Source organism: Silene latifolia, chromosome X, assembly GCF_048544455.1.
Source record: "Silene latifolia isolate original U9 population chromosome X, ASM4854445v1, whole genome shotgun sequence".
Lineage (NCBI taxonomy): Eukaryota > Viridiplantae > Streptophyta > Magnoliopsida > Caryophyllales > Caryophyllaceae > Silene > Silene latifolia.
In genome coordinates, this window is record NC_133537.1 from 186,059,243 (window position 1) to 186,074,280 (window position 15,038).

The 15,038-nt window shown below is 37.2% G+C and overlaps 1 protein-coding gene and 1 non-coding gene across 2 annotated transcripts; one reads left to right on the plus strand and one right to left on the minus strand.

Annotated features, from left to right (window-relative positions):
• Window positions 1-303: 303 nt before the first annotated feature.
• Window positions 304-410, minus strand: LOC141625990 (small nucleolar RNA R71). Its single transcript, XR_012535726.1, has one exon. It is a non-coding gene; the product is annotated as a small nucleolar RNA R71 (small nucleolar RNA).
• Window positions 411-12,386: 11,976 nt separating this feature from the next.
• On the plus strand, window positions 12,387-12,791 carry LOC141618922 (uncharacterized). Its single transcript, XM_074435981.1, has one exon. It carries the CDS (start codon window positions 12,387-12,389, stop codon window positions 12,789-12,791), a length of 405 nt encoding a protein of 134 aa, XP_074292082.1.
• Window positions 12,792-15,038: the final 2,247 nt, after the last annotated feature.

A 15,038-nucleotide genomic window follows, 5' to 3' on the forward strand; every position in this document is an offset into this window, starting at 1 on the left:
ACATCTTACCGGAAACTTTATTGCCAAGTCCGCCTTCATCCAACTAGTTGAGAGGAGCCAATTCGGGGGAATGCCTAGTGAGGACCCTCATTCTCATATGGAAACCTTTTGCGATTATTGTGAAGCTATCTCTCAACGGGCGTGACTCAAGACCAAATAAGATGGGTCTTATTTCCTTTTTCGTTAATCGGCACCGCAAAGCAATGGTTGAAGGGCCTTGATAAGGCCACCCTTGGAATAGATTCTTGGAAGAAGCTAGCTCTAGCTTTCTACAAAAAATTCTACCCACCGGAAAAGACCAATATGCTAAGAGCTCAAATTACGGGTTTTAAGCAAAGGGATGAAGAATCTTTGTATGAAGCTTGGGAGCGGTTCAAAGGTATTTGTCGCTCATGTCCTCACCATGGACTTAGCGAATGGTTTTTAGTGCAACAATTTTGGAATGGTTTATATGAAGATTCAAGGAACATTCTCAATATGGGATCAAATGGAATGTTCACCGAAGTTGATGACAATCAAACATGGAACAAGATTGAGGAAATGGCGGTCCATAATTCACAATATAGTAGGCCTCGCAAGGCTACTAGAGGAGGAAAGTATGAAGTGGACACCGTTACTCAATTGGGTGCTCAACTTAGTGCTCACATTGACACAATCAACTTGAAGTTTGAACAAGCTATGGCTAGACTTGAGGAAAACTCAAAATCATCAAAGCATCATGTCAATGCCATGACGGCATCCTCATCAATCCCAAGCGGGATATGTGAGAATTGTGGAACCTTGGGTCATGACTCAAGTGAGTGTAGGGGAACAACCGAACAAGTTAATGCTTTCCAAGCTTACAAGAGTGGTACCCCTTATTCAAATTTTTACAATGAAAACACCAAGTTCCATCCAAATCTCTCATACAAAAGCCAAAATGTTCAAAACCCTCAAACAACATACACCCCACCACCTATGAGAAATCAAAATCAAAGACCCTTTTACAATCAAAACCAAGGTTACCAAAATCAAAATCCATACAATCACCACAATGACCAAGGTTTTGATGTCCAAAAAGCGGTCCTCCAAATGCAAAAGAATCAACAAGAATTTTTCACCCAAATGCAAAAAGATAGCCAAGCAAAAGACACCACCATCAACAACATTCTAGCTCACACCAAGATGTTGGAAACACAATTGACTCAACTAGCATCTTCAAGCTCACAAAGACAAAAGGGGCAATTACCACCACAAAGTAATCCCCCTAGACATGAAACGGTTAGTGCCATTCACTTGAGAAGTGGTACAAGATATGAAGCACCAAAGAAGCAAGTTGAGGATGAAGTTGTGAGAGCTAGTGAGAATGAAGTTGTGGTGCAAAGTCCCAAAGAAGGGGAATCATCAAAGGAAGAAAGTTCAAAGAAAAATGAAGACAAAGCCAAAGAGAAGGAGCCCATTGTGATTAGACTTCCTTTTCCAAGTCGTCAAGCCAAGCCTAAATTTGATGATCAACTTGGGAAGTTCATGGAAATTGTGAAGAACTTAGAAGTCTCAATTCCTTTCACGGAATTAATCAATCACGTTCCGGCCTATGCAAAGTACATGAAAGATATCCTCACCAAGAAGAAGTCGATCCGGAAACTTGAGACTATCGCCTTCACTAAGGTGAGTAGTGCAATACTTCAAGGAAGTTCACCTCCAAAGTTAAAGGATCCGGGAAGCTTCTCAATACCGTGTACCATTGGCGACACAACGATCAACAAAGCCTTATGTGATCTAGGGGCTAGTGTGAGTGTCATGCCGCACTCGGTAAGTAAAAGGTTGGGAATGGGAGAGCTTAAATGCACCAATATCACTCTTCAAATGGCCGATAGATCGACGAAGACACCATTAGGGATATGGGAAGATGTCCCCGTGCGAATTGGGAAGTTTTTCATCCCGGTGGACTTTGTCATTGTTGATATGGAGGAAGATTCCAACATTCCAATCATCTTAGGAAGACCTTTCCTACACACCACGGGTGCGGTGATTGATGTGAAACATGGAGAGCTCACTCTAGAAGTGGGAGATGAAAGCATAACTTTTAATCTTGACAAGACCATGAGAGCTCCTCGTTTGCATGAGCCATGTTTCATGATTGATCATTATAGCCGAAAAGATGAAAAGAAGAAATCGGAACTCCAATGGAGGAAGAAAGTTCAAGATGCTCCATTCAAAGAGCAAGTGAATTGTGACAAGGAGAGCTTGCAAAGCTCATCAAAATCAACCAAGGAAGAAGATGATGGCCTCATTGGCCAAGAGAAGAAATTGGGAGAGTTGTCTCCATCTAAGCAAGAGATTTTCAATGATCAACTCAATGAAGTTTGTGGTCTTTGGGACGACGAATTTGAAGGGATCTTTAATCCCTACATTGGGCATGCCATCGATCATGATCAACAACAAGGGCCACGGTCTATTGAGGACCTCTACCATAACAATGAACAAGCTTTTGATTACTTCTTCAAGGTGTTGAGCAACATCAACAACACCTTGAACATGCCCCCTTGACATCTCATCAAGAATGAGAGTTTGGTGGAGTCCTCCCTAAACCACCACTTGTAAATATTTCTAACTCCCTAACTTACTTTTCAATTTTTGTATTGCATTTTTGTCATTTTTGGATTTTATTTACTTTGATCAAAATAATTGTCATGAAAAGAGAGAAGTGAGGGAGGGACTAATGATTTTAATTGATGTGTAGTGCTTTACCTTAGTGTGGGGATGGCAATTGCCTAGGCTATTCATGCCTTAGTAGTGCCCCCACAATGAAGAACACAAGATAAGAAAGAAAGAAAGAATGATAAGGGAATGCGTTGGTGCACTGATAGAACTGAATCTATGTACACAAGGACCAATCCGAGCGGATTCTCGAGAATCCGCCCGTCTCGCAGCAAATCCGAGCGTCGATGAGAAGACGCCCGTCTTGGCTGAGCTGAAATTGCAAAAATTCTTGATCGTTGGAGAATCCGAGCGGATTTACGGAAAGACGCCTGTCTCACGTAATCCGTCCGTCTTTTGAACAATCCGCCCGTCTTGCAAATTTGAAGAAAAACAAAGAAAAATCTCTCGGACAAGAATCCGTCCGTCGCACGAAATCCGCCCGTCTCATCTCGAAGAATCCGAGCGGATTCCCCATAATCCGCCCGTCTCTAGGCGGGATTTTGAAATTTTTGAAGTCAGTAGAATCCGCACGGATTGCGCCCAATCTGCACGGATTGTCCCTGCGTCCTAAAATTGTCGAGTTCTTTAAATACCCACCCCACCTTCACTCATTCATTCATTCATTCATAAACACTACCCATAACATCAAAACCCTCATCCTCTCCATCTCAAAAACAAAACCCTCAACAAAACTCACCAAAATCAAATCAAACCATCTTTCAAACAACAAATCAATCACTCCATCTTCATTAACAATCAAAACCAAGAACAAATTCTTCAACCTTTGAATCGATTTTTGTTTTTATAAAGGCAAAGCCTTTCACCTTCAAATCGATTTGGGCATTCTACAAATTGAAGATTTTTGACTCTCTACTTGGTTAGTTCATCAAATGGCAAGAACAAATGGAGCAACAAGGGCAACAAAGGCACCAAAAGCAAAGGCTCTCTCTCAAAGGCAAAAAGCTCTACAAGCAAAGAAAGCTTTGGCAATGGTGGTATCAACACCAAACTTGGTAGTGCAACAACAACAACAAATTCCTATGGAAGCATCACCTTCTACTCCGGTAATCGATCAACTCTTGCATTTTCCGGAGGTAACATTCATTTCCGATACCCATAGAAATACATTTGTCAAGTTTGCTATGAAACAAATCCAATCCACCAAATTCATATGTCAAGATGCTTTAGAGAAGTTGGGTGTTCTTGAACAAACAAGAGTCTTTTTCAATGCCATGGGTTTGAAGAAATTGTTTGAAATGAAGGAAGTAACATACCCCTCCCTTGTCTTGGAATTCTTAAGTTCTTTAAAAGTGACAAAAGTTGAGAATAGGGAAAATATTGAGTTTCGTCTAGTTAACACTAGTAGACGCATTACCTTTCCGGAATTGGGTGAAATTTTGGGTCTTAGCGATGAACATAAATATTATAAGCAATATGGGAAGTATGATCCCGAGCCTCTTTGGGAGGCAATCTCCGGGAAGAAATTTGAAGATTTTCATGCTTGTCGTGCTCTCTTGGTCCATCATTCGGGCATAAGAATATGGCACAAAGTTGTGGGAAATACCATAATTGCTAGGAAAGACACCAATCATTTCACGGGACTCAATTTTATTCTCCTTGAATCAACTTTGAATATTGGAAGAATTCACACCAAGCCTTACAATTCTTTGAGGCTATTGGTTGATAGATGGCTCCATGTAGATAGTGGGAAGAAGGGTCAAACCGTTATTGTTAATGGCGGCCTTGTCACGGTCCTAGCCAAGCACTTTGATCCTAATTTCAATAAGGATAGCAAGTACAAGGCTAAGGATGGTGGCCATCTTATTGATATGTCCATCTTGATTAACAAGTTTAAGTGGGTTGCTCACAATCCCCTTGATACCAAGTATGGGTGGCTTACTAGTGAGGCTCGATCATTCACTTTACCCGCAAAGATTTGTCGTCTTAGTGTCCACCGGACCAACTATTTACTTCCCCTATCCGAAGAAGCCGAGTACATCATTCAACAACAAAAGGGTGATCATGAAACTCCCTCCTCTTCCATTGTTATACCACCTTACCCCTATGAATATGAAGAGTTCAAACCGCAAGGAGTTGAAATTGGAAAAGACTATGTCACTCTTCTTATGCAAGCCATGCACAAGCAAGCTTATGAAGATCGGAAGAATGCATATTTGGCTCAATATCCTCCCCTCTTACATCTAGCTAGGCAAGGACTCCTTGATCCATCTTGTCCTTTGCCTAGTTGGGCGGATAGAGAAGCGTTATTTCCGGGTGCATCAAGGGACGTGGTGGAAGACAATGAGGTTGTTGGAAATGGTGAAGGAATTGATGATAATATTGAGGAAGAAGCAAGTGGAGATGAAGAAAGAGATGGTGAAGATAATGATGAGCGAGATGATGGAGAAAGTGATGAAGAAAGTGCCAAGGAAAGTGGCAATGTGACCACTTCTCATGAGGGAAGTGGTGATGATAATAGCATGATGGAAGACTAGCCTTGGAGACTCCTACACTCCCATGGTTTGTCTATATCTCTTTGTATTTTATTTTCATTTTGATCATTGTTGGTTTAGTCCTAGCAACATCAAAGGACTCACACCTCGGTACCATTGAGGTGTTCTTTATTGTTCCCATTTTTTTGAAAATCCAAAATGACAATCTAGTTTCATGCATAAGCATAGTGTGTGCATAAACTATACCCATGCTTTGACATTAGCAATAGTGTCTTATTTGGTTTGGGGAAGTTAATGCATACACAACGGGAGGTAATCTAAATTATCCTCTCCGTCATAACAAAAACCATGCATCATGTAGTATAGTTTAGTGTAGAATTACATTTAGTATAGAAATCATGCATCATCTTTGCATAATTTCCATCATTTTGGCCATTGAGGACAATGCCCATATTAGTGTGGGGATGGGAATTCTAACACTTAACTTTTATTCAAAAACCATAAAAATTGAAAAATTTCAAAAATCATAAAAATTTGAAAAATTGAAAAACCAAAAACAAGTTCATTTCCTTTGTATATATTGTCTTGTATATATTGTGTTTGTTTTATCCTTGTTCACTTTGATTGACTACGCCACATCCGAGACATGAGGATATTGAAGACCGCATGGTATGATCTTTCCAATCTCCTTTTTCCTCTTTATGTTAATGACTATGTGGCTTTATTTTGATTGATGCGGTAAAAACAATGTGAATTTAGGATTGCATTTAGTTTATATGTCATATTAGTTGGTAGAATCATTTGCATTAGGATGTGTATATGCTAGTTGCATCATGGCATGTAGTTGCATGTTAGAAAAATTTTGTGAAACCGTCTATTTGGGAAGCTTGACAAGTGTATATAGGCCCTAGTAGATGCTTTTTATTCTTAAGACTTTGCTTGTTAGAATACTTGTAAAACACCCTAGGATGTGTCATGCTAGTATCCTTTGACCCATGGTTTAAGGCCTAGTCAAGAGTACCTTGTGGTGTGATAACTCCTTGGCTACCGTTTATTCCAAGGTGACCCTTGAAACCATGCATACTTCTATCATTCATCCATGTTCTACCACATTTTTGTCATCAAAGGGAATGGGCACAAAAAGAAATCAATTTGAGTTCAATGAAATGAAAAATGAAAGAAAGTTTGCAAAAATGCATCAAAAAAAAAGAGGAGCAAAAATAGAACTCCTAAAGCTTCAAATACAAGGCACCCTCGTTACTAATTGGGGTGACTTTGAAAATGTTCAAAAAGAAATTCAAAAAGTTGTCAAGTATTGAAATGCCAAAAATCAAAAGAAATGGCAAGAAAGTGTTCTCAAATGTCAAATGCCAATGAAATTGGGGGGAAAACAAAAATAAAAGCAAACTCCCAAAGTGAAACTCAAATATCTATCGATCCCTTTATCCATTGTATCCATTTTTGTGCATGGTAGAGAGGGGACGACCCTTCTTCTTGTCTAGGCAAGAGGGGGAATTCCGCGATCCTCCAGTGTTTCTAACACCATAGGGAGTCTACTCTTGACAAAAGCATTTAACGATTGAGGACAAAGGTACCCTAGCTTAACACATTTTGGAGGTGATTTATGGTATCCTTCTAGGCTTAGTAGTTTGAACAAATTGCATCTATGAAGGATTGTGTACCCTTGAATTGCTTCCTTTGTAGATAATTTCCGCCACTTAGATGAGGAAAGTGGCTATTCTTTTTGTAGATGCATCCATTATGTGTTTTTGTGTGCTTAATGTTTGGATGTGTCGCCATTTTGGCAAGACCCACCTTGCCTTGCAAGAAGGCATCCTACCTCATGGTTGTCTTGTTGTGAGTTGAAGGGGCGGAGTGAGACCCGCTAATTGTCTCATATCGGCTATTATTATTAGGTTAGGTTAGTATTGGTCCTAGTCTTTGTCACCTCTTTACTCGGGATGAGCAAAGGTTCGGTTTGGGGATATTTGATGTGACCATAATTGGCGCATATTTAGCCCCCGAATTACCATTGTTTCCATGCTTTTTAGTGCCTATTTGGGTCATTTCTTATCTTTAGCTCTTTGTTTTGCATATTCTTTGAGATTTTGATCCCTTGGTAGGAAAGGAGTAAGAATCTTTCATTTTCATGGCAAAACAAGGCTAAATTGATCATATTCAATGACCAAACATCAAGGAGAGACAAGACTAGAAGGCCTTTGTACATAGCATAGTAGAAGAGCAATGTTGAGAAAAGGATCCTTGAGTCCCCAAGGAAATCCCCAAGGAATTCATGAAGAAAAGAAGAAGAAAAGATGTTGCAGACAATCCGAACGGATTGTACACAATCCGTCCGTCCGCCCAAGCCCCGGTCCGAGCGTCCCTCAAAGGAATCCGCTCGGATTCCCCTCGCCAATCCGAGCGTCTTGCCCAAGAATCCGCTCGGATTCTCCAGCCAGATCCGCCGTCCCGACTCCCATCCGCACGGATTTCAAAAGACAAAGACGTTTTCATTCTTCAAGCCACGATAAGAGAAGCCCTTCTCTCGGAGAATACCGGAGTCTCCTTGCTCAACTTAAAAAGTGTAATTACTAGTTTAGCCCTTAGTTAACCCTAATGCATCCTCCCTAATTTTCACTATAAATACCCCATTAGTCTAATTAGAGGAGCATGTTCTTCTTATCAATAATTAGTGTAGTTAATATCGATCAAATCTCTCTTCAATATTGTAATCAAATATTAATCAAGTTTTAATCCAAGTTTTAGTTCTTTAATCTCTCTCTTGTTCTTACTTTATTTTGGGTAATTGAAGATTATTTGGGTTATTATTGGGAGATTGACAACCTCTCAATCTAGGATTCAAGTACTTCTATTATTCTTGCTTTATTATTGGAATCATTAGTAGGTATAATCTCTTAATCCCTTTTTAATTATTGCTAATTACTTTCATTTATTCATCATGTTTTATTATGTTAGTATGATTGACAACCTTTCTAGCATGATCAATATGATAATGAGTGAGTAGTCTCTTAGCTAGGGTTTAATGGGTGATTAGGGGAAACCAACATGGGGAATGATTCATGCTTAAATTAATATGCTTTCATATCTTATTTGCTTGCTTGTTTTGATCTTAATACATGCACATGTTATATTTGATGAAATGCTAAGCCTATGAATCCTTGCATTTACTATCATCTTCTATCCTTTCAACTTGACTTGTAAGACATAACCTAACTCGAGTCTTGTTAGACCATGCATGTGTTGAGTAGGGAAGATTAAGTCGACTTGTAGGTGTTGTACAATCTAATCGATTCGGCTCCGGGACCCAAACTTTCCTAGGATTGTAAGATATAACCCAACTCAATCCATCACAACAATAATTGCTTGCTTATAATTTGAGAACATGTTTGTATGATCATATCCCATGATTCCCCTATGAACCCATGACACCCTAGTGCCTTTAATCAATTGTTTACACCCCTTATTTTATTCATCTTGCTAGTTTATTTTCATTGCTATTTTAGTTTAGTAACCTTCTACATCAACCCAAATTGTGACACCCCTTAGACACTACTAGTTACAATAGAATTCTCATTTCAATACCCGTCCCTTGGGATCCGACCTTTACTTGCCTCTTTACTAATTGTAGAGTTGTTTGTGAAGTATAAATTGTGTTTTGTATCGACCATTGACCAACGACCACATATACTTAATTTGTGAAACGAAATGGACCCGATCAGTTTTAATAAAACTTGTAAACATTTTAAACAAGTTTTAAGCATTTATATAGTGACCTCTACCCAACTATTATAAATGATCCCAAGATCCAAATTCATATTAATTCGGGCACGGTGAGCCGATTTATCCCTTATTAATATAACTCGGTGGATTAACCTCTTAATCGATTCTACTTCTAGAACTCTGGGTCGATAAAAATTACTTTAATATTTATCTTTAGCCCAGAACACATGCGACTACGGTCACGAATACTTCCGTTGAGCTCAATCCAAATTTCGATGTAATAACATTTTATTACCCACTTACCCAACATAACAAGTTTAGTACCCCGGTGAGCCGAGCCTACTTTCTCATGAAATTAGGACTCATGGTTTCTACTATTTGGTAAGGCTAATTCTCAATTATTATTTAGTGAGAGGTCTTGTCAATTTATTATCTATCACGGTTTAAGTGAACTACAGCGGTGAACTACGATGATTATAATTGACACAGTCGATGACTCGATATGACATGCATGTGTTATTATGGCGATTTGGCAATGCATGCAACATATTAGAAGAAATGCAAAGCAAATAATAAATTCCTAGCATGAACTCCTAAAATAGAAAATCAAATAATCTATTACATATTCGGAAACCAACTCCTTTGGAACCTTGAATCTTCAAATGGCACGCCTCCCAAGAACACCGTCTTCGTCAGAACACCTTTCCGAATAGCACCGTCTTGAAGAAACTCCATGATTACAAATAATAATAAAAATACAAAGCTATTCCTATTATACATTTTTAAAATGGAAAAACTAGTAAAAATAAAAGTGATACGAGATCACATTAAATTACAACCGAATCAATATTCCCTTTCATTACGGGTAATATCGATTAAAACTAAGGCCATACTAAGATAAAATTACATAATATAAATAAAAGACATTCAACAATTGAAATATGAAGCATTATAATATATATCTATCATGCCAATTTATGTGCCAAATCGCCCTATTTAACTTATATTGATTATATAACCCGGTTTTATGGAAATGCGTGATAATAACTTCTTAAAATCACAAATTAACACTTAAATTACATTTAAGTTCAAGTTAATTATCCTAACACTCTTAGGACTCAAAAATTAGTCATCACTCAATTTTTGACAATAATTCAACTTGATTTAATTTTATGCTCATTTTTGACCTTAAAATCATAACATTTATGAAATAAATCCAAATTAAATTACAATAATTTCAAAATTTGAATTTTAAATTTTTGAACATTCTGCAATAATTCCATGACACTCATAATGTCAAAAATCATGGTTAAATTTTTTGAATTAATTTCGAGAAAATATAGGGTCAATTTATCGGTTTTATCTCATAAAACATCTAAAGTATCCCAAAATTAATCCAATAAATTTTACAACTTTAGATTTGATAAGAGGGATATTTATGCAACCTAAAATAATTTTCTCATGCCATGTAATTCGTTTTAGCTATTTATGCTAAAATAGTCACTATTTATGCCATTTTTACACTAAAAATTCATAAATCATGCAAAATGAAATCATTTCATCTCAAAATTTACATACTGTGTGTAAATTATGCATGTGACAACTTATTAAAGTTTCATGGTCTGGTTCGAAGTTTAACTATTTTTAACCATTTTACCTCTTTTAATCCATTTTTATCTCATAAAAATCATAAATCATGCAATATTAATCAAATTAATACAAGATTTTACACACAATTTGTAAAATATACATGTGAGGTCATATAAAGTTTTCGAGGTCAGAAACTTAGTTTAACCAATTTTAGTCATTTAACCTCCATTTATGCCATTTTTATCTCATAAAAATCATAAATCATGAAATATTAATCACATTAATATAAAATTTTACATAAAATACATAAAATATTCATGTAAGGTCATATTAAAAAATCACGACCAGTAGTGAAGGTTAACTTATTTTAGTGAATAAAAGTTCATTTTACTCATAAAAATGTAATTATTTCACTAAAAATCATTAAAATGAGCAATAAATTACCATAAATCATGTAAATGACCTAAAAACATTTTAGGACCAGAATATATAATATGCATCATGATTTCGTGATTTACTCTTATAAATCACAAATTTCTAGTTTTAATTAAGTTACATTTAACTCGGAAAAACCAAACCGATTATGCATGCAACATCCTATGCTCTGATACCACTTGTTAGGTTCATATACCTATTATTAGACTCTTCTAATAGTGAACTAATTAACTTCTTAATATTTGTTCTTTAGATCTAGTGCATGCATAACAAAATAAGAGATTTAATGAAGAAAAACAATGTCCCTTACATTGTTATTTGGTTCGAAATAAGGGCACAAATAAGGTCACCTTTCTTATTTGTTCTTGAGCTTAATATGGTGGATGATCCTCCAAAAATCCCAATGTAGAGATCCTCCTTAGATTGCACCCAAGACTAATCCCTTAAACTAGTATACTAATTAACTAGATTAATACACTAGTACCCTTAAAATTAATTCTAATAATATACTTATTACTACACTAGTAATCCTATATTATGTTTAGAATTTATGATGAACAACTTCTAAGTTCTAAAAACTTGTTTTGTGAGAAGTAGAGAGAATATTGAGCAAGTTTGCATGTGATGTGAATGAATGAAAATAAGAGAACAAAATTCTCTTAAAAGAAAGAGGGAGGACCGGTTGGAGCAAGGGCTAGGTGCCAAAAATTGGCATCTTGCTTTTTCCTTTTGGTCTTCTCAATATATTAGGTGTGTAAGACTTGTAGTGTAGGCATGATTAGCTATTTTATCAAATAAAAATAAAACAACCATAATCCATCACTACTCCCTCCATATTTCGGTCCACCTTATAAAATGGACTACCATTTTATTTTGTCAATTTGTCATTTATCACACAATATATCACATGTAGTATGTTGCATGTTATTAATTAATTTAATGCATATTTATCAAGTAAATATCATTTTATAAATTAATTAAATTACATACAACAAATTGACTAGTGATACTTGATCACATAAATAAAATGGGTTATATAATTATAATTCACAACATCTTGTAATTATAATTAACCATTTATTCTTACCTCTATTGTTTCTCAAACAATAAACAATTTTAGTAACAAAGCATTTCAATTACTAAAATAAATCTTATTTAATCCCATTACAATAAGATATAAATATTCTCTCTCACAAATGAATTGTTCAATTTTAAGAAATTGATTAACTTGTATCGTCATACAATTAATCAATTTGTCTATTAAGGGAATCGTCCTTTAGGTGTGACCTTAAGGGATCAACTGAGCACCACCGTCAAACGACAGTAATGTCAAACTCTAGTTAGCCAATCATTACCGATTAATGATGATCAATTGACTATATAATGAATCATCCCTTACGTATTCTTAATATGAGATTTAAACATGTGATCACACTATTATTGAGGACACATATTCCAACAACCCCGTACTACTTGGTTTATTGGATGGAGGCAGTTCAGCCCATAGAACTAGAGGTACCATCCCTAAGGATATTACTGGAGAGCCACGTTCCAGAAGCAGATTGGGTCCAAGCTAGATATGACTCTTTGGTTTTACTGGATGAACGACACTTGAACGCATTGTATCAGGTTCAACTCTATCAGAAAAGGATAGAAATGGCTATTAATAAGAAGGTGAAACCTAGAAAAATCAAAGAAGGAGATTTGGTGTTGAAATGGGTTCGTGCACTACTGCCAGTCGACCCGAGGGGTAAATTTAAACCAAATTGGGCAAGCCTGTATTTGGTGAAAAGAATTGTGACAGGAGGAGTGGTTCGGCTGACTGATCTAGATGGAAACGACTTTTTGAATCCTACAAATCTGGACCAGTTGAAAAAATACTATCCCTAAAGACCTCGTTCTCAAATGTTATGAAATAAAATTCGGATTGCATTTGTATTTGAGCCTAGTTTCAAAGTTTGACATTCATTGTCTCTGTATTATGAATTATGAACTACGAACCCGGTTTGATTCTGTTGAAAAGTAGATATGTAGGCAACTCTTTAAAAGAGTACAACCGAAAAAATGTAATTCTAAATGCGAAACTCGGAATTTCTAATAAATAATATTTCCTTTATTTATTTCAATAATTCCGGGCGAAGCCCATGGTGTCTAAACCATCTAATAATAATAAAACATAATATAATAGCTACCTATCCCTCCTATAGCTGAGTCATGTAAACTATCATGAGACTAAGTCTCACCCATCTTCACTCTAGCCCGTTTCTTCGAAGGAACTGCACTTTCTTCACGCGGGCCCAGTCTGTCTTTTGCACTTGGTCGGAGACCCAACCTCTCAGCCAATGTCGGCCCATTATCACCCTTTACCCCCAATATTTTCCAAACACTTGAGACCTTAGGATCATCTTTAGGGGTTTTTGTTTGTTTTAGGTTCAGACTCGGTCGCAGTTAAATTCATTTCAAAGAATGCTCGATTTTTGAGGCTTTCCTCATGATACCTTCAGTCTACAACATCATCCTTCTGAAGTTTCCTTCTGATTTCCGGGGAAGTTTCTTTGACCCATTTTAAATATGAAGGAGACACCCATGTCGAAGGAACTAGCTTAGGCAGGCACCATAAGGTCCTGCGGTGCCAGGCATAGAGCCACGCCTGACAACGGGAGTGAGTGAGGTTGAAGGGCAGTCTTGGGGCGGGTTCCATCAAGGGAATCATTTGTGGCCGACCAAATTGTCGAAGAACACGGTCCGGATAAATATAGATAGGGTGATCCAAACCCAATAAAGGAATATGTCTTGTCTTGTCAGCATCAAAAAGGCCTGTGAAAGAGTCTATAGCCAGCCCGGGTAAGACCCACCGAACATGGGACCCTACACCAGTAGTCAACACTTCATGCCAATAAGCAGATGACCTATTCAATTTGTACCTCAGAGGCCGACTGATACAATGCCTCACATGATACTTCTCAGGGAGGGCATAATAATCAAACAATCTAAGGTGATCGAAGAGCCATACCTAGTAAAGGAAGGAAGTGAATAAGGAGAAAACAAAATAAGAAAACAAAAAAAGGAAAAGAAGCGAAAAAAAAATAGGAAAACCTACCTAAACAAGGATTGACCACCATGCTTTCGGTCAAGGGGGAGGCCGCGGCACCCTTCAACCGGATTTTTGTCCTTCTGCATCCCTTGCGCCGATTTTTGTTGTCACATTACGAAAGGCGGAACGACTAATTTACATTTCGACCCTTATCAAGTCAAAATGTTTGAGTTAAAACTCGTACACACTTACGACTTTTTTATTTTTATTTTTGTTCGAAGGTAGCGGGCTACGCCCACGTCAGTCACGAGTCTCACCCTTTTGTCGCATTTCAAAATGCAAACCGAGTCTACCCTATCCTCTCCCCTTTGAAAATCGGGATTTCAAAAACTTTTTTCAAAGATCGATGATCAAGTCCATTTTCAAAATGTTTATCCGGGTCGATGACCCATTTTTCACTTCCATTTTCAAAATTTCCATTTCCATTTCTATTTTCAAATGTCTATCCGGGTCTATGACCCATTTTCAAATCCAATTTCAAAATGCTTATCCGGGTCGATGGCCCATTTTCAAATATTTTTTCAAGGATCGATGATCCAAATAGCAATACATCCCCAGCATGAAAATATTTTTCAAAATCGAGGCCTAAGGCCCATTTCAACAATGGTTGTTTCAAATCCAAGCCTCGGGTCAATGACTCAGTTTATCAAAAGGTTTCAACTTTCAAAGATCGATGATCTAAATGTGTGCTTATACGATAATATGATTATTGTTGTATTTGTTTTCCATGTTTAGAATGTATCAGGAAATGCTTCAACTGGGGGCTCTAAAGGCTTCGCCTTTAGACCCATTGCAACTGGGGGCTCTGAAGTCGTTGGCTTCAGAGACCATTATCAAAATCAACGGATGACATCCACAATCCAAATCAAATCAAATTCAAATCGATCCAATTAAATACAAAGTGGAGGAACTCCACAACTGAAAGCAAAGCTTTGAAGGAATGGTAACCTCATTTGGAAAACCCCATTCCATTCTGGGCATAGATTAACAGAATGCATGCCAGCACTGTCGAACTACGATACAAGTTTGATTCCGTCATAACG

What these genes read in the sequence shown, in the direction of transcription:
- LOC141618922 (XM_074435981.1), top strand. Translation starts at nt 12,387, where the DNA reads ATGGAGGCAGTTCAGCCCATAGAACTAGAGGTACCATCCCTAAGGATA.